At 46.6% G+C, this 19,735-nt stretch overlaps 1 protein-coding gene across 4 annotated transcripts; it reads left to right on the top strand.

The window, feature by feature from the left end:
* Positions 1 to 2,111: 2,111 nt before the first annotated feature.
* LOC136586726 (zinc finger protein 2-like) lies at positions 2,112 to 12,357 on the top strand. Of its 4 annotated transcripts, none has more exons than XM_066584910.1 (3): positions 2,112 to 2,179; positions 5,434 to 5,521; positions 10,481 to 12,357. In XM_066584910.1, the coding sequence occupies exons 2-3, from the start codon at positions 5,485 to 5,487 to the stop codon at positions 11,524 to 11,526; spliced, it is 1,083 nt and encodes a 360-aa protein (XP_066441007.1). In that variant the 5' UTR covers positions 2,112 to 2,179; positions 5,434 to 5,484; the 3' UTR covers positions 11,527 to 12,357. The 4 variants fall into 4 exon arrangements, with proteins under 4 accessions (XP_066441007.1, XP_066441008.1, XP_066441009.1 ...); XM_066584911.1 differs by having other exon boundaries at positions 2,131 to 2,541; XM_066584912.1 differs by having other exon boundaries at positions 2,131 to 2,545.
* Positions 12,358 to 19,735: the final 7,378 nt, after the last annotated feature.

Here is a 19,735-nt window from a genome sequence, read left to right as displayed (position 1 = left end):
CTCTGGAAGATTTGGTTTTAACTGGTTTGTCTGAGTCCGTAAAAGATCTGTTGTTGTCGCACCCGGAACCCGAGATGTTAGAGCAGGCCATGACTATCGCGGTAAAGGCTGACCATCGTCTTAGGGCCTGATGCAAGACACAGACCGAGAATCCGTCCATGACCTCAGCTAGCAATGAAGTCGAGTCAGTGGAAGTGGGCGCTATGTCCCCACGGGAACGCAAGGAATTCCGGCTCAGGAACCGATTATGCCTCGTAATTTAATAGTTGGAATAAAGTTCAGTTTTAGGGCTTATTTACACTATTGTATATCGGACGGTGTTTTCACGGCCGGCCAATATGCACTTCCATCTAAGCAGTTCCCTCCTTCCCTCCCCCTCACCGACTCTCTGCCTCTTTCCTCCACTTCGGTGTTTACAATGGGCAGGGGTGGGGCTAAGCTCTGCTCTGTCCCACCCACTCCCATTGCTGGCTGCGGATAAGTGGCGGGAGCTTAGCTCCGCCCCCGTCCCTCCCACTCCCATTGTAAACTGCTCGGAGAGGAGGAGAGAAGCAGAGAGTCAGTGAGGGGGAAGGAAGGGGGGAACTGCTCAGATGGTAGCGTATATCGGCCGCCCTATATAAACTTGTGTAAACAAGCCCTTAAGTTGTCTACTCTGTGAAGGGTCCCGAGAATGGGGATTCAAATGTGTGAGGCTGATGGGGGACACTGGTCCCAGTTCACTTTTAGTACATGTGCAACGGAGCACACTCCTCTAATATGATGATTATTATGTTTGTTACTAGAGATGAGCGAGCACGCTCGGATAAGCCAGTTACTTGAGCGAGCCTCGCTCTTCTCGAGTAACTGCATTCTTGTCCGAGCGTGCTCAGGGGGGCCGGCGGGGGGTAGCGGAGAGAGAGATCTCTCTCTGCCGCCCGCCGCTCACCCCCGCCGCCCCCCCCCCCGAGCACGCTCAGACAAGAGTGCAGTTACTCGAGAAGAGCGTGGCTCGCTCAAGTAACTGGCTTATCCGAGCGTGCTCGCTCATCTCTATTTGTTACATGTTATTTGGACAAAATTCATTATTCCGGTACATTATAGTTAAACTATATATATGTATTACAGTATTATTACATCATTATTATATTCTGTTACAGCATTCTAATATATTATTATTACATCGTTACTACACTATTATATTATTGTTACAGCATTATTTCATTATACTATTGTTACAGCTATAATTATGTAATAACAATGCTATTATATTTCAGTATTATTAGACTAGAGTAAGACTATTAAAGTGTTACGTCATTACATTGATTTTTAGAGCATTGTATACTATGATAGGATTATTACATTATATGATTACATTATTATTGCATATTACAATATTATTACTATAATAACAATGTTATAATATATAACAGTATTATCATTATTACTATTAAATTATTTATTATTGTTATCACGTCATATTCTATTACAATATTAGTACATATTATTGACATCATTATTTCATTATATTAAAATATTACACTAATATTACGTTATGTTATTTTATATAATCACAAGAACGATATAATGTTATACTATATTACAGTATTACATTATATTATTACATCATTATTACTTTAGATTACAATATTACATTATTGTTGCTGTAATAATAATGTTTATATTATATTACATTAGTTATTATTGTTATTACATCATTATATTCTGTTACACTATTACTACATATTATTAGGACATCATGATTACTATATGACAGTATTATTACATTACATTATTTTACATAAATACAAGAACGATATGTTATACTATATTACAGTATCACATTATATTATCACATCATTATTACGTTATATTACATTATTGTTGCTGTAATAGTAATGTTCAATTATATTATATTACATTAGATTATTTTACATAAATACAAGAACGATATAATAACAATGTTATATTATATTACAGTATTATTACACCATTAGTTATTCATGTTGTTCTATCACATCATTATATACTATTATGACATTACTATCTGCACCCTCGGACCTCCCTAAACTGCTGCAGCCGGCACTAGTCACATGACTCCTCCTTCTAACGCCGGGCACGTGTTCAGTGACGTCACCAGCAGAGGACTCTGAGCGGAGCCCTGGAGAGCCCTGCGCCCGGGAGGATGTTCTGTCGGGCGGTGAGTGACCGTATGTCCCGTGTCCGCCGGCAGAGTATTGCGCGGTGTTTACACACGTGGAGCCGCTGCAGAGCATTCCACATAGCTCAGGGGACCGGACGTCCTGCTTTGGGTCCCCGTGTCCCGCTTTGGGACGTCTGGTCACCATTAAAGTGATTAGCAGCCGGGGTGCCGCGGCTGGTAATCGTTCAGCGGCGCTGCTGCCGGATGCAGTGTGTGCACCCAGGATCACCCTCCCCTGACCTCCGCTCCCTGATTCCGCAGGAGGAGAGAAGAGGGGAGGGGAGGAGTCCAGGCGCAGATACTTCCGCCCGCAGCAGCGCCGAGAAGCAAAGCAGCGACGGCCGGAAGACCAAGAGAAGGCAAGTATGTTACATTGGGGGTCATTGTGGAGGTCACTATAACTACTGGGGCTGAGAGAGGGGATAGTATTACTACTGGAGCAACTGTGGGGGGCACTATTACTACTGGAGCAACTGTGGGGGGCACTATTACTACTGGGGCTGATATAGGGGACAGTATTACTACTGGGGCTGATATAGGGGACAGTATTACTACTGAAACCACTGTGGGGGGCACTATTACTACTGGGGCGACTGTGTGGGGGATCACTATAAATATCGAGGGTCACTGGGGGGGGGGAAACACTATAACTACTGAGGGCCACTGTGTGTGTGTCACTATTACTACCGAGGGCCACTGTGGGGGGAGTCACTATTACTACCGAGGGCCACTGTGGGGGGGTTGTCACTATTACTACTGAGGGCCACTGTGGGGGGGGGGGGTTGTCAATATTACTACCGAGGGCCACTGTGTGGGGGGGGGGTTGTCAATATTACTACCGAGGGCCACTGTGGGGGGGGGGGGGGGAGTCACTATTACTACCGAGGGCCACTGTGGGGGGGGAGGGGGAGTCACTATTACTACCGAGGGCCACTGTGGGGGGGTTGTCACTATTACCACTGAGGGCCACTGTAGGGGGGTGGGGGGGGGGTTGTCACTATTACTACTGAGGGCCACTGTGGGGGGGGGGTTGTCACTATTACTACTGAGGGCCACTGTGGGTGGGGGGGGTTTGTCACTATTACTACTGAGGGCCACTGTGGGGGGGGGGGGGGTTGTCACTATTACTACCGAGGGCCACTGTGGGGGGGGGGGGGTTGTCACTATTACTACTGAGGGCCACTGTGGGGGGGGGGGGGGTTGTCACTATTACTACTGAGGGCCACTGTGGGGGGGGGGGGGTTGTCACTATTACTACCGAGGGCCACTGTGGGGGGGGGTTGTCACTATTACTACTGAGGGCCACTGTGGGGGGGGGGGGTTGTCACTATTACTACTGAGGGCCACTGTGGGGGGGGGGGATTTGTCACTATTACTACCGAGGGCCACTGTGGGGGGGGGTTGTCACTATTACTACCGAGGGCCACTGTGGGGGGGGGGGTTGTCACTATTACTACCGAGGGCCACTGTGGGGGGGGGGTTGTCACTATTACTACCGAGGGCCACTGTGGGGGGGGGTCACTATTACTACCGTGGGCCACCTGGGGGGGGGGGGTCATTATTACTACCGAGGGCCACCTGGGGGGGGGGGGGGGCAACTATTACTACCGAGGGCCACCTTGGGGGGAGGGTCACTATTACTATCGAGGGCCACCTGAAGGGGGGTCACTATTACTACCGAGGGCCACCTGAAGGGGGGTCACTATTACTACCGAGGGCCACCTGGGGAGGGGGTCACTATTACTACCGAGGGCCACCTGGGGAGGGGGTCACTATTACTACCGAGGGCCACCTGGGGAGGGGGTCACTATTACTACCGAGGGCCACCTGGGGAGGGGGTCACTATTACTACCGAGGGCCACCTGGGGAGGGGGTCACTATTACTACCGAGGGCCACCTGGGGAGGGGGTCACTATTACTACCGAGGGCCACCTGGGGAGGGGGTCACTATTACTACCGAGGGCCACCTGGGGAGGGGGTCACTATTACTACCGAGGGCCACCTGGGGAGGGGGTCACTATTACTACCGAGGGCCACCTGGGGAGGGGGTCACTATTACTACCGAGGGCCACCTGGGGAGGGGGTCACTATTACTACCGAGGGCCACCTGGGGAGGGGGTCACTATTACTACCGAGGGCCACCTGGGGAGGGGGTCACTATTACTACCGAGGGCCACCTGGGGGGGGGTCACATTACTACCGAGGGCCACCTGGGGGGGGGGGGTCACTATTACTACCGAGGGCCACCTGGGGGGGGGGGGTCACTATTACTACCGAGGGCCACCTGGGGGGGGTGGTCACTATTACTACCGAGGGCCACCTGGGGGGGGTGGTCACTATTACTACCGAGGGCCACCTGGGGGGGGTGGTCACTATTACTACCGAGGGCCACTTGGGGGGGTGGTCACTATTACTACCGAGGGCCACCTGGGGGGGTGGTCACTATTACTACCGAGGGCCACCTGGGGGGGGGGGGGGTCACTATTACTACCGAGGGCCACCTGGGGGGGGGGTCACTATTACTACCGAGGGCCACCTGAAGGGGGGGGGGGTTACTATTACTACCGAGTGCCACTGGGGGTGGGGTCACTATTACTACTGAGGGCCACTGTGGGGGGGGGGGCACTATTACTACCAAGGCCAATACTTCCTGGAGGCGGGATTTACGGATCCGGCAACCAGGAAGTGATCACTTGGACTGCAGGACAGTCATCGGAGCTCCGGAGAGCAGCAGACGGACCCGGACCGCATCTGCTAGGTAAGTATTCCTCATCCACAGAGAATGCAGCTAGGGCTTATTTTTTGGGTAGGGAATGTTAAAAATGTATGGCATCACTCGGAAATCGCACATTTTTGAGTGCTAACCGTTCTGTAAAGGGACCTTTACTTCTTGGAGTTCTGAATGCCTGCAGTTAGAGAAGACGTAGATTTGCACACCTATAGCATACAGTAGAGAGCAGAGAAGTAACTGCATTACTGCTACAGTGGAGCGCAAACACATCAGGAACGTTCCTTACAGAGAAGATCCCAAATAAGATCTGAAAACTAACACCACAAATAAACGTACAGTCAGCTCCCGGATGGCTACAAACTTGTGATCCATCCTAGACCCCAAGGGGCGGAGACAGACGGCGCAAATTGGGCAGAATTAATTATATAAGGAGTAAGTATCCTTCTGGCAGAGTAGAGAGGCTGGCGCTCGGAGCTGTGAGGTGGACATGGCGCAGTGATATGCTTATCTGTTGTCACAGGTCTCGTGAAGGTGACACCCGAGAGAAGAAGCGGCTGTGAACGGCAAGAGCATGGCCCACGTGACGGCCCCGGAGGCCCCTGTACCAGGTGATGCCGCCTTCTAGTTACCAACATTACATTTTTCAGTGTTGATCGTAGGTTCCAGCCGTCGGCCCCAGAACTAGAAGCTCCTGGATCTCAAAGCAAAACCTTTACATGGGTCCCCAAGAAACTGCTCCATGCTTCCCGAAAATCCTTTATCAGTACCACCAGAGTACTGTAGATTCAGATGGGCGGGACTTGGAGAATTAATCACATGACCATACCATGAAATGTGTTATGTGTTGCTGAGCCTTCAATGATACGGCTGCTATAAATGCAGTCACACAGCGCTGAGCGTTACAGAGGCCTGCTAATACTGCCATATAGTGCTCTAATTATATTGGCATGTACTGCTCAACTAATACTGTCTTAGGCCTCATGTCCACAGGCAAAATTGAATTGTGGAATCCACACAGGTCACCCGTGTGGATGATCCGCAGTTCAGTATGCCCATAGACATTCATTGTGCATCTGCAGGTAATTAACCCCTTCCCGCTCCAGGACGTACATTCACGTCCTGGAGCATCGGGGTATGTATGTAGAGAGGTCACTCTGCAAACAGCGCGGGCGTCAGCTGGTTACTACAGCTGACACCCGGGGGCAATAGCCGCGATCGGCCATTCAGCCAATCAGGCTATTAACCCTTTAAATGCTGCTGTCGATTCTGACAGCGGCATTTAAATCCCCCGATGCTCGAGGGTCCCGCACCCCCCCCCCCCCCCCCCCGCATGGTGAGATCGGGGGAGCTGTGCAGGTGTCATGGCAGCCGAGGGCCTTTTGAAAGGCCCCAAGGCTACCTTAGCAGACTGCCTATCGAGCCATCCCCGTGGGATGGCTTGATAGACTGCCTGTCAAATAGCGGTATGACGTAGTGCTATTGCATTACGTCATACTGCAGGAGCGATCAAAGCATCGCATGTTAGAGTCCCCCAGAGGGACTTTAAAGTAAAGTTTAAAAAAATCTATAAAGTTGTATTAATTGTAAATAAAAAAAAAAAAAAGAAGAAATAAAAGTTTAAATCACCCCCCTTTTGCCATATCTATTATTAAGAAATCTAAATCATAAAGTAAAAATACATATTTGGTATCGCCGCGTCCGTAAAAGTCCGATCTATCAAAGTAGCATGTTATTTTTCCCGCCCGCTGAACATTGTCCAAAAAAAAAAATAAACGCCAGAAATGCACTTTTTCAGTTACCTCATCTCCCAGAAAAACCGCAATAAAAAGCGATCAAAAAGTCCTATGTATTCCGAATTGGTTCTAACAGAAACTACAGGACATCCCGCAAAAAATGAGCCCTCGCTCAACTACGTCGACGGAAAAATAAAAAAGTTATTGCGTACACAAGATGACGCAGAAAATAATTTAATAAAATTAAATGTCTTTGAAAAAAAACAAATGTATAGTAAAAAAAAAAAAACATACAAGTTTGGTATCGTATTAATCATACTGACTAGAGATGAAAGATTCCGGGGGCGGAGAGCGGCGAGGAACGGAGGGGAGATCTCTCTCTCCCTCTCCCCCAACCCCCTCTCCCCCCGCGCGCTCCCTGCCGCAACTCACCTGTCACCCGCCCCGCCCCCCGAATCTTTAGACACGAGCGGGGAGATACTCGGCTAAGGCACTACTCGCTCGAGTAATGTGCCTTAGCGAGTATACTCACTCATCTCTAATACTGACCCATAGAATAAAATTATCATGTCGTTTTTATTGCAGTTTGTGCGCCGTAGAAACAAGACGCACTGATAGATGGCGGAATGTCGTTTTTTTTTTCCATTTTACTCCACTTTACATTAAAAACTACAACTCGCCCCGCAAAAAACAAGCCTTCATACGACGTCGATGGGTAAATAAAGGAGTTATGATTTTTTTAAAGGGGGAAGAAAAAAACGAAAATAGGGGGGAAAAAAGGGCTGCGCCATTAAGGGGTTAAATACCTGCGGATGTAATTTTTTTTTCCAGCGTGCGGATCGCACGCACGGGAAACCACCCGCAGCGTGCTCCATTTTCTGCGGTTTCCAATGAAGTCGATGGAAGCTGTCTGTGCCATGGCTGCAGGCACAGGAGGAAACCGCAGCGGGATTCCACACTTCGAAACCATTCGTGCCCGTGGACATCAGGCCTTAGGGCTCCCACACACTTACCTTTTTTTACGCAAATGTCAATGGGACATTCTAATGTTAAAAACGCATCGCACAAAAGTCGCAAAGCACAAACTTGTGATGCGGTTTTAACATTAGAAAGTCCCATTGACAATTGTGTTAAAAAGGTGCAGCAGTAACGCAGTGTTGAAAAAAACGCAAGTGCGAGGAAGCCCTTATAGTGCTCAAATAGTACCTCCATATACTGCTCAATAAAGACTACCGAAGAGTGTTCCAACAACACGTCTATATATAATGTGAAATGGCACCCAGGTTATATCTAATGTCCCTTTGACATGGAACAAGCTGGTGACTAGAGATGAGCGAGCGTACTCGTTAAAGGGGTTGTCCCGCGCCGAAACGGGTTTTTTTTTTTTTCAACCCCCCCCCCCCGTTCGGCGCGAGACAACCCCGATGCAGGGACCTAAAGGAAGCTTACCGGAGCGCTTACCTTAATCCCCGCGCTCCGGTGACTTCAATACTTACCGGTGAAGATGGCCGCCGGAATCCTCTTGCTCCGTGGACCGCAGCTCTTCTGTGCGGTCCATTGCCGATTCCAGCCTCCTGATTGGCTGGAATCGGCACGTGACGGGGCGGAGCTACACGGAGCCCCATAGAAGACTGCAGAAGACCCGGACTGCGCAAGCGCGGCTAATTTGGCCATCGGAGGGCGAAAATTAGTCGGCTCCATGGAAACGAGGACGCTAACAACGGAGCAGGTAAGTAAAAAACTTTTTATAACTTCTGTATGGCTCATAATTAATGCACGATGTATATTACAAAGTGCATTATTATGGCCATACAGAAGTCTATAGACCCACTTGCTGCCGCGGGACAACCCCTTTAAGGCAAATTACTCCAGTACATGCCTGCTCGTCCGAAAAGATTTGAGAGTCGGCGGGGGTGAGTGGTGAGTTGCGGGAGGGAGAGAGAGAGATCTCCCCCGCCGGCCCCCGAATCTTTTCGGGCAAGCAGGCGTGTACTCGAAAATGGCGATACTCGCTCGAGTAATTTGCCTTAACGAGTATGCTCGCTCATCTCTCCTGGTGACGTAATTACCGGCTGGTCCGCGCTCGGGCAGCATGTTTAGACTGCACGATTCTCAGTGAGAAGTCTGCAGTTCTTGTGCACTAATCATTCGGTGTTTTATATTCCTATGTGAAACACGGACCGATCAGTGATTAAACTGCGCAATTAGCGCAGAAGCTGCAGTCGTGCCGAGTCTTATGCCGGCTAAAACTGAATTCTCGTTCAGTCGTTGACTGTTTAAATGGAATGATTAGTGTTCAGAAAATAGTTCAACGAGCAAAACTGAACGGTAGAATTGTTCAGCCTGAATGCAGCATTAATATACTTTTCAATTGAAGGGTATTTCCCACCATTAAAGGGGTTGTCCCGCGAAAGAAAGTGGGGGTATACACTTCTGTATGGCCATATTAATGCACTTTGTAATGTACATCGTGCATTAATTATGAGCCATACAGAAGTTATTCACTTACCTGCTCCGTTGCTAGCGTCCTCGTCTCCATGGTGCCGTCTAACTTCAGCGTCTAATCGCCCGATTACACGCGCTTGCGCAGTCCGGTCTTCTCCCTGGTGAATGGGGCCGCTCGTGCCGGAGAGCTGGTCCTCGTAGCTCCGCCCCGTCACGTGCCGATTCCAGCCAATCAGGAGGCTGGAATCGGCAATGGAACGCACAGAGCCCACGGTGCACCATGGGAGAAGACCCGCAGTGCATCGTGGGTGAAGATCCCGGCGGCCATCTTGCTAAGGTAAGGAAGAAGTCGCCGCAGCGCGGGGATTCGGGTAAGTACTAAACGTTTTTTTTTTTTTTAACACATGCATTGGGTTTGTCTCGCGCCGAACGGGGGGCCTATTGAAAAAAAAAAAACCCGTTTCGGCGCGGGACAACCCCTTTAACATTCATCACCTCTCCGCTCATGAGGACCATAGTCGGGGGGTTGAATAGCGCGATGATCAAGCGTGTGCCACGGTGCTGCATTCAAGCTCCTCAGTGGATTAATGAGGGGCTTGGGACCCCATTCTAGTGATTGGTGGTCTGGGCCACAGCAATCGTGCGCAAATCGCCTATCCTGCGGACAAGGAATAAATGTTGATTGTGATGCAACCCCTTTTAATACTGCAATTATGTGCTAAAGTAATACCTCTGTATACTGATCAATTAATACCACCATATAGTGCTCAGTAATATCTCATTGTACTTCATTAACGCTTTCCAGTTTAGTGTCAGACCTCGTCCGACATTAAGATTTCCCTACATAGCTCCCATACACTAGATGTATGGGAGCTATGTAGCTATGCAGAAAAGAGGTCCGCCATCAGAGCTCCCTTCTGCGTAGTGTAATATACATATAATATTATACATATAGTGTAGTATACATGTTAACTGACGTTTAATTTTCAAAAAAATTGCTAATAAAATCATGATGGGTCATTTTTGTGTGTTTCTATTGAGTAATTCCAAGGAATCCGCAACGCGCTTTCCCACCCAAAGTTGGGGAATGTGTGGATGGTAGGGAAATTGGATTGGAAGGGGTTAATACCACCATATATTGCTCAAATATCTCCATCTACTGCTCAATTGATACTTGGATACAGAGCGTGATTGGTATCTCCGTATATATAGTTAATACCGCCATACAGTATAATTCTCAGTAAATATTGCAACATACCGTAGTACTCAAGGAATACCAATATGTAAGCGCGTAGATAAGCAGATGGTGATGGAATTTTTTTTTTTTTTTCCTGCTGAGACGGCTTTGAGGTCTTCTTTGTATTTATGCAATGTCCTTCTTTCCCACAGCGATGACTCCAGCCAGATCCCAGGGCGGTACAAGTCAAACACCGGACATTTCTCACAATAATACCAATGGGACAAATGTCGACCTTAGACATGTTAAACTCAGTCTTCCCTTTGAGATCCACGCCAAATCCACCAGCCAGCAAGAGGAGACGACTCACAAGAAGAGTGAAGTCCAAGAGAACATCTTAGAGAACCAGAGTGACCTGGTCTTAGAGATACTGGACGAGCAGACCCAAGACGAGAAGAACTACATCTGTGTGAACTGCGGCAAGTCTTTTGGACTGTGGTCCTCTCTACTAAGGCATACTAGCACTGACTGTGGCGTTAAACCGCACTCGTGCTCAGAATGTGGCGCGTCGTTTAAGTACCCATCCCAGCTTCTCGCTCATCAGAGCATGCACAGCGGCTTGAAGCCTTATGAATGCACTACCTGCGGAAAGAGTTTCGCACGCAAATTTTCTCTGGAGGTTCATGTTCGAATCCACACCGGGGAGAAACCGTTCATTTGCAACCTGTGTAATAAAGGCTTTGTAGAACAAGGCAAACTACGCAAACATCTACGCGTTCACACTGGTGACAAACCTTTTCGCTGCGACGGCTGTGGCAACTGCTACACCGACTATTCTGTTCTAATCCGACATCAGAGAATGTATTGTCCTACAAGGAATAGAAAATCAAATTCTCACCTGATTGGAGACAACCTCATAGATTGTTCTTCGATTGCTGGAACCACGAGCGAATACCCAATCACAGGTGTGCAGGGTAGACAGGTTTGTCATAGTCCTTCATTCGGCAAAGACAAGATCGTGGAAAGCGGATTGGGTAACTCTTGGGTTGTTGTTGATGCCCAGGTGCCCACCGTGGAAAAAGTATACAATGCCAGTGGTACGTTTCAAGAAAGCTTCAGGAAAGAGATGGAGCCATTAAATACAAGTGGTGAGCTTGTCAATGAATTACTCCCAACTGCAGAGCATGGTGGAACCAGGTATTGGTCGGTGAAACCGGTGCCTAATACCCATGGGAAGGATGTAGTGAATGATGAGTAATGGTTATGTCTTAGTAATTGTACCACCCTCCCCAAACCAGTAATATACAAACCCTAAATAATGGAACCACGAGTGAGGAGGACATGAGAGGCCTCCTGTCACAAATACAGATATGGTGGTCTATCATGGGGAAGACCTTTCACAGCACAGACAAGAAAAAAAGTCAAAAAGCATAAAAATACTTTTGTTCGTTATTTATTGTTTGGGGAAAAAATTGTTTTTTCTTCATTAAAAATAAAATTATGAATTAAAAAAATGTTAACATATTGGGCAATCAGAAAAAGGGAATTAAAGTGAAGAGCCAAATAATGGGAACTAAAACCAAGCAGAGGACCTGTAATCATTGTGGGGAGAGCTTTACAGATGAATGTCATCAGCTCAACCCCACACATGGCACGCTCAAGAAAAATTATTTTAGTGGGACTGCGACTTCCAATTAGAACATCACCAGAAGACCCACATTGGCCATACGACTCATAAGTGAGTGTGGGAGTATCTTCACCTTCAGACCCACACATAAGATGTGACGTCCTGTGCAGGGGTATGGCCTAAGACCTTCAAGAAAGCCAATAAACTGTGTCAGCATCTCCAAATCCACACGGGTGAGAGGCCTTTCCATTGTGCTGAATGTAGGAAAAGGTGTAATGACTCGTCGGTTCTGAATAGGCATAGCGAAGGTTCACCAGTGCAGATGATGTTTCATGGATGACCCATAGAGATGAGCGAGTATAGTCGCTAAGGCACATTACTCAAGCAAGTAGTGCCTTAGCCGAGTATCTCCCCGCTCGTCTCTAAAGATTCGGGGACCGGCGCGGGTGACACGTGAGTTGCGGGGGGGGAGAGAGAGAGATCTCCCCTCTGTTCCTCCCCGCTCTCCCCCGAATCTTTAGAGACGAGCGGGGAGATACTCGGCTAAGGCACTGTTCGCTCGAGTAATGGGCCTTAGCGAGTATACTCGCTCATCTCTAATCACCCAGATCTGCACAGACGTATTAGTAGACAGAGTAGATGTTCTATCTAATATAGTGCATACAGAGGAGCAGAAAGTAGTCTGTGCTTGTGTATATATACAGTGTCTGCTCCATACACTGATTAGCCACTTTATCATAGACACCAATCTAGTTGTGAACTTGACCTCCTTTGGCCTTCAGAACCACAATAGTTTGTTGTGACTTCCAGCCACAGCTAAAATTAAAAAGAGTTTGGCACCGTGTTAGCTAGTAGAGGAAAACGGGATTGTTCCCAGCAAGAGAAACCAGGTAATCTTGTAGATTTTGTTAATGGCTAACAAATACATGATGTTATAGCGAGCTTTCGAGCCTACTAGAGGGTCTTACTCAGGAATGAAGAACCCTAAGTAGGTTGGAAAGCTCGCTATAACATTATGTGGCAAACTTATTGATAAGTTGGTGGGAAAATGATTTTATTTTTCTGACAATCCATTTCTCGGCCACATGGTGTGGTAGGCAGGATTTATGGACGACATTATAGTAATCTGGAGGAACAGCGCTGTAATGGATGGTGCTGCGTCTGATACAATGACCAATTTTGAGAAATATATCAACAATGAATGTAACCTTCGTTTCCCTTGTAGTTACCATGAAGCTGGGGTCCCATTTTTTGACCTCATCTTACATGGTAACAGTGAAATTCGGGAAATAACCACTCCATTATATATAAAGCCATGTGCTGGTAACACTCTTCTGCACGCTAAAAGCAGCCATCCTCGTCACACAACGGATGCTATCCCTATTGGGAGACTCATAAAAGCAAAGAGAGCCTGCTCCAAACATGGAAGTTTACAACAACACAAAAAAATCCATATTTGACAGGCTGTTTGAACGGGGCTATGATACAACACTGCTAAACGCCTGCAATAAGGTGGAAGGTCGTACGAGAGAAGAAATATTGGATGGTTCTTCTTCAAAGAAAAATTCATAAAGAGAAATAATAAATTGGTATTTTCAACTCCCTTTAACCCCTTCCCGCCCAATGACGTAAGGGTACTTCATGGCAGGCTGGTACTTCGCGCAAAATGACGTACCCTTACGTCATCGGGATAGCGTGAGATCATGACTGACCTTGCGCTATCCCGCAGCGGGAGCTGGCTGACAGTCACAGCCGGTGTCCTGCTGCACCCCCCCGCGCGCTGTTAACCCCTTCCCTGTTGCGATCTAACTAGATGTTATCGTGAGAGCCCGGCCTGTCGCCATGGCAACAGGACACCAAACACTGCCGTCCGGTAGTGCCAATGCCTATGATTGCTGTATAAGCGATATGGCAGGGCAGTAGCTCTGCCATGCCTTATCACAGCGATCATAAGTGCAGTGATGTTAGTCCCTCAGAGGGACTCAAATTGTGTAAAAGAAATGTAAAAAAAAGAAAAATGTAAAAAAAAACCCTTTTTTGTGCTTTTTCTAATATTAGCATAAAAAAGGTAAAAAAACATTAAAACCCCACGTATTTGGTATTGATGCGTCCGTAACAACATGCACAAAAAGTTGAACATGCTTTTTATTTTGTACGGCAAAAAGCGTAAAAGAAAATGCTAATTTTTAACATTTTGCCTTCCAAAAAATGCAATAAAAGTGATCAAAAAAGCCGTACATTCCCCAAAATGGTACCAATAAAAACTACAGCTTGTCTTGCAAAAAATAAGCCATTATAAAGCTTCGTACATAGAAAAATAAAAAAGTTACAGGACTTTGAATGCAGCTATAGAGAAAAAAAAAGACTTCCAAAACAAATGGGTTTTTATTAGAGATGAGCGAACGTACTCGGTTCGGGTGTTTTTGCACTCGAGCACTGCTTTTTCCGAGTAACTGACTACTCGGACGAAAAGATTTGGGGGTGAGGGGGGGGTTGCAGAGGGGAGTTGGGGGGGGGTAGAGAGAGCTCCCCCCCTGTTCCCCACTGCTACCCCCCCCCGTTCCACCACGCCGAGTCAGTTACTCGGAAAAAGCGGTGCTCGAGTGCAAAAACACCCGAACCGAGTACACTCGCTCATCTCTAGTTTTTATTGCAAAAAAGTGTAAAAAAAACCTAAAAAAATATAAGAATTTTTGTATCGTTGTAACCGTACCGACCCGCAGAAAAAATGTAGTGTGTCATTTATGCTGCATGATTAACGCTGGGGAAAAAAAATCTATGGCAGAATTGATGCGTTTTCTCTCCCTGTTATCATAAAAAAAATAAAAGTTTTACGATAGTCTATGTACCCAAAAGTGGCACCGATAAAAACTACAGTTCGCCACGCAAAAAACAAGCCCTTATACGGCCGCGTCCACAGAAAAATAAAAAAGTTATGGCTTTTAATAAATGGAGATGGAAAAATACCAAAAATCGCTTGGTCCTCAACGCCAAAATAGGCCATGTCATTAAGGGGTTAAGGATGATTTTTATAAGATCAGAAATTTGTTCTTCACATACTTACCTATTCTAAAACAATACAGCGATTTATGTAAAATATTGATGAGGGGATGTCCGTTGTTGCCAAAAAAAACTAAAGTTTAGGTAATATTTTATCCCCAAGCCTCTTCATACAAAATGAAAGATCACAGTGGCTCACACGTAAAGGTTAAGTGCGGCAGCCCACGGTGTAGCGCATGTGATCTGACTATTAAAAAGGAATCCAAGAGCAATAGAACATAAAATAAAGCAGTTCATTAACTGTAATTCTACCAATGTATTATATATAATAGAATGTATTTCCAATATGTAGGGTGTGCCCTCAGAAACGTTAACATGAGAATAGCTGAAGACGTTAGAGGAATAAATAACCCCCGTTCTACCCATTTTACGGAACTACAGAACGGTAATATGGATGGATTTCAGCGGTATGGCATTGAAATAGTGGCGGACAACAGAAGACAATTTTTTTATCATATAAATATTCATGAAAATCATTTAAATTTAGGGAGAAGAAGAAGTACATTCCGAAAAAGGACAAAGCTTATTTTATATTAAATAATGTTTTCATTGTAAATACATGTACTTAACGTTACAATGCATTCCAGCCTTAAATCGCGTATATGTGCTGCATCAGTTTGGATATGAAGCAAATATGGGATTTTTATTTTATTTTTTTCCTTGTGATAGAAACAAGGTAATTTCCAATAGAATATATAGAAAGCGCTCAAAGGGCTTAAAATCAGGTGTTGGCTTTAATTGATGTGGTCTATTTAAGCGGAAGTGTATGGAGTGAGTATTGAGGCGAATAAGAACCTGCTTAAGGCCTCATGTCCACGGGAAAAAGGGCCGCTACGGATTCTACATGGAGAATCCGTAGCGGGTCCCTCCTGCCCCGCGGATATGAGCGCTGAAAATAAGAATAAACTTACCCGCAGCGGACCGGGCAGGTCTTCTCTTCTTCACGGCCGTATCTTCTTTCTTCGGCCGGCGGATGTGCTCGGCACGCCAGCAGCGTGCTGCGCGCATGCGCTGAGCACATCCGCCGGGCCGAAGAAAGAAGATCCGGCCGTGAAGAAGAGAAGTGCTGCTAGGTCCGCTGCGGGTAAGTTATTCTTATTTTGTCTCCCCCGGATCCGGACGGTTTCCATAGGCTTCAATAGAAGCCTGCGGGAGCCGTCCGTGTGGGAGACCCGCACCTAAATGGAGCATGTCCATTTTTTTTCATGCTCCATTTTTTTTTATTCACTTTTATTGACCCGCGGGTGGTCAATGCATCCCTATGAGATGCGGATCCGCATGCGGGTGATCCGCTGCGGATTTAAAATCCTATTTTGCCCGTGGACATGAGGCCTAAGGCCTCATGTCCACGGGCAAATTAAGAATTAAAATCCGGAGCATTTTTCGCGCACGCGGATCCGCGCCCCATAGGAATTCATTGACCACCCGCGGGTAGATAAATACCCATGGATGGTCAATAAAACTGAATTAAAAAATTTCTGGAGCATGAAAAAAAATGGACATGCTCCATTTTAGTGCGGATCACGCGTGCGGGAGCTCAGAGCACATAGCTCAATTGATCTCCTGCATGAAAAATAAAATACAATTACAGTGCATCCGCACTGCATCTACAGCCCAAATCCGCGGTACAAATCCGCAGCGGATCTGATTTTCCCCGTGGACATGAGGCCTAAGGATTTGAAACGCGTAATCTGTGAACTCCTGTGTTTTATTTTGTAATACTTCAATAAAAGACAACCCAGCACCCTATTTATTTTGCAGTACATTTCAAGCAATACCCTGTTTCCCCGAAAATAAGACGCGTCTTATATTAATTTTTGCTCCCAAATATGTGATACGTCTTATTTTCAGGGGGTGTCTTATTTCGCCGCGGCAAATCCGTCTGTGGCCGCTAATCCTTCAATTGGACAGCTTTGTGGACGAAATTTCTCAGAAATCTCGTCCACATGGGACAGCAAATCTGTCACGGCAAAGCTGGGAGAAGCCGGTGTTGTGGTGCGGATTCACCGACCACAGAAACAGAAAAGCATGCAGCCAGGTCGCTTCAAAACAAGCGGCTGAGTGCCGTGGGTTTTGAAGCAGCGCTTTCCCGGCGGAAATCTCGCTGTTTATCGCTGTGGCCAAAGTGCGAGATTTCCGCTGGAAATACGCTCTGTGAGAACCCAGCCTTAAGAATCACACACAGGTTGCCTGACTCACACACAGAGCCATAAAATAAGGGCTGTAAAGTAACTTACCTGTCTGCAGACAGAAGGTCCTGGACCACTTGTAAGCAGGGATGGTATTGCAGCTTCTGACACCAGGGGGAGCTCATCACAGCAGACGTGTACAGCAGGAACAGAACGTACAGTATGGACTTTTCCAGCCAGCAAGGGGAGCTCACAACAGCACACTCGTACAGCACAGCAGGGACAGGATAACAGCAGACTGTCTGCAGATCTACCTATACATCTGGAGGTAGGAGACAGCGGGGATGGCAGCAGGGGACTGGCCTCTCGACTTGCCAGCACACTTTACTATGCCTTACTATCGGGGGTGCCTTATATTTGGGACTTCTGCAAATTTCAGGGAGTACCTTATTTTCGGGGAAACACGGTATATACCAACTAAAAGGGCGCGTTATTCAGTAAAGTTATATAAATAGAGATGAGCGAGTATGCTCGGCTAAGGCACATTACGCTAGCGAGTACTGCCTTAGCCGAGTATCTCCCCGCTCGTCTCTAAAGATTCGGGGGGTGGAGGAGAGCGGGGAGGAACGGAGGAGAGATCTCTTTCTCCCTCTCTCCCCGCCGCAACTCACCTGTCACCCGCGCCGGCCCCCGAATCTTTAGAGACGAGCGGGGAGATACTCGGCTAAGGCACTACTCGCTCGAGTAATGTGCCTTAGCGAGTATACTTGCTCATCTCTATATATAAACTTTGTGAAAGTGAGACAGGGTATACCACTAGAGATGAGCGAACGCACTCGTTTCGAGTAATTACTTGATCGACCATCGCTATTTTCGAGTACCTGGCTACTCGGGTGCAAAGATTCGGGGGGAGCGGGGGATGGTGTGGTGGAGCGGGAGGTAACAGGGGGGAGCTCTCTCTCTCTAACTCTCCCCTCTGCAACCCCCCGCTCACCCACGGCGCCCCCCGAATCTTCTCACCCGAGTAGAGAAGTACTCGAAAATCGCGGTGCTCGAGTGAAAAAGGGGCGTGGCCGAGTACGTTCGCTTATCTCTATATACCACCTCTTTCAGAATTTATGAGGGTAGGGACAGTAAAATCAGTCCTCCACAATGTCCCCTAATCTGTCTATAAGTGGGAGCTAATCCAGCCCTTGCACAAGGGGCATCACCTCTACACGGACAACTTTTATACAAGTGTGCCTTTGTTCAGACTCCTGCACACATCAAACACCGGACCGTGTGGGACAATCCGTAAATATAAAAAGGGCTTTCCACAGAGGCTGGTGGGAAAGCAAATTCCGAAGGGAACATCCTGCTTTTTTCAAAGTGACGAACTGCTGGCAGTCAAATATAGGGACCGAAAAGATGTCTGTCCTCCATACAGTCCATACGAATGCCACAGAGGCCATCGGGGGAGATTCTCTGCATCCAACAAGCAAAAGCCGATGTCTATAATAAATTACAATAAATTCATAGGGGGTGTTGATTTGGCAGAGCAGGTATTGCAGCCATGTTTGGTTAAACGGAAAACAAGATCCTGATATAAAAAAGTGGCCGTATAATTCATTCCTAAGTGGCCGTATAATTCATTCCTAAGTGGCCATATGCCTCATTCAAGTGGCGGTCCATTATAGTACAAATAAAGAGGAGGCAGAGATTCATATCCTATCAGGGGAATGTAATTGCTCGCCACCTCTTTCAAATTGAAGATCCCCGACTTTGTCATGAGTCTGAAGATGTCCGAAGACTAACAGAAAAACATTTGATTTGCCGAGTACCCATCACAGCCAATAAGACAAACTCACAGAAAAGATGGAGTGTATAGCAAACACGGGAGACACAGTGATTCTCACTACTATTGCCCTAAGTGCCCAACAAAACCTGGCCTCTGCATCTTCCCATGTTTTGAGAGGTACCACACTCTCCCACATTATTCAAAAAATCATTTTTATACAAATCCCATGAATCCAATTTTTTATTAACATAGAAAAGAATGTTTTTAAAAGGACACATTTGTCAAAAAGATCAAAATCGTAATTTTTTTCCAGTTGCTTTGCATAAAATCATTCAAAAACAGTGGGGACAAAATGCTCACTATTCCCGTAGATGAATGCATAAGGCTGGTTTCCAAAATGGGGTCATTTGCTGGGTTTTCTCTTGTTTTAGCAGCTCATTGCTCCTACGAGCGTGCAATGGGGCCTGAAGGATTTACCAGCAAAATTTGTGTTCTGAGCCCTCCCATGTACTCCTTTCATCTTCACCCATGCCATGTGTCTCCACATAGGATTATGGCCACAATGGGCATATTTCTGAGCACTGGAGAAGCAGGGGTATCAATTTTGTGGTGTGTGTCTCGGTTTTTATATGCTTTGCACAAAAAAAACTGTCTTTAAAAGGACACATTTGTGAAAAAAATAAAATTTTAATATTTCTCTCATAATTTTCATTAATTCCTGCAAAGAAAATGTGGGATAAAAATACCAACAACACCCCTCAATGAATACCTTAAGGAGTCTATTCTTCAAAATGGGGTCATATTTTAGGGTGACTATCAGTCTGACCCCTATGAGCCTCTGTAAACATGGGTTGGTGTATAAAAATAAAATGTA

Source organism: Eleutherodactylus coqui, chromosome 12 (genome assembly GCF_035609145.1).
Source record: "Eleutherodactylus coqui strain aEleCoq1 chromosome 12, aEleCoq1.hap1, whole genome shotgun sequence".
In the NCBI taxonomy this organism is placed as follows: Eukaryota; Metazoa; Chordata; class Amphibia; order Anura; family Eleutherodactylidae; genus Eleutherodactylus; species Eleutherodactylus coqui.
The sequence above is the reverse complement of the archived record's forward strand: the minus strand, read 5'-3'. Positions and strand labels throughout refer to the sequence as shown.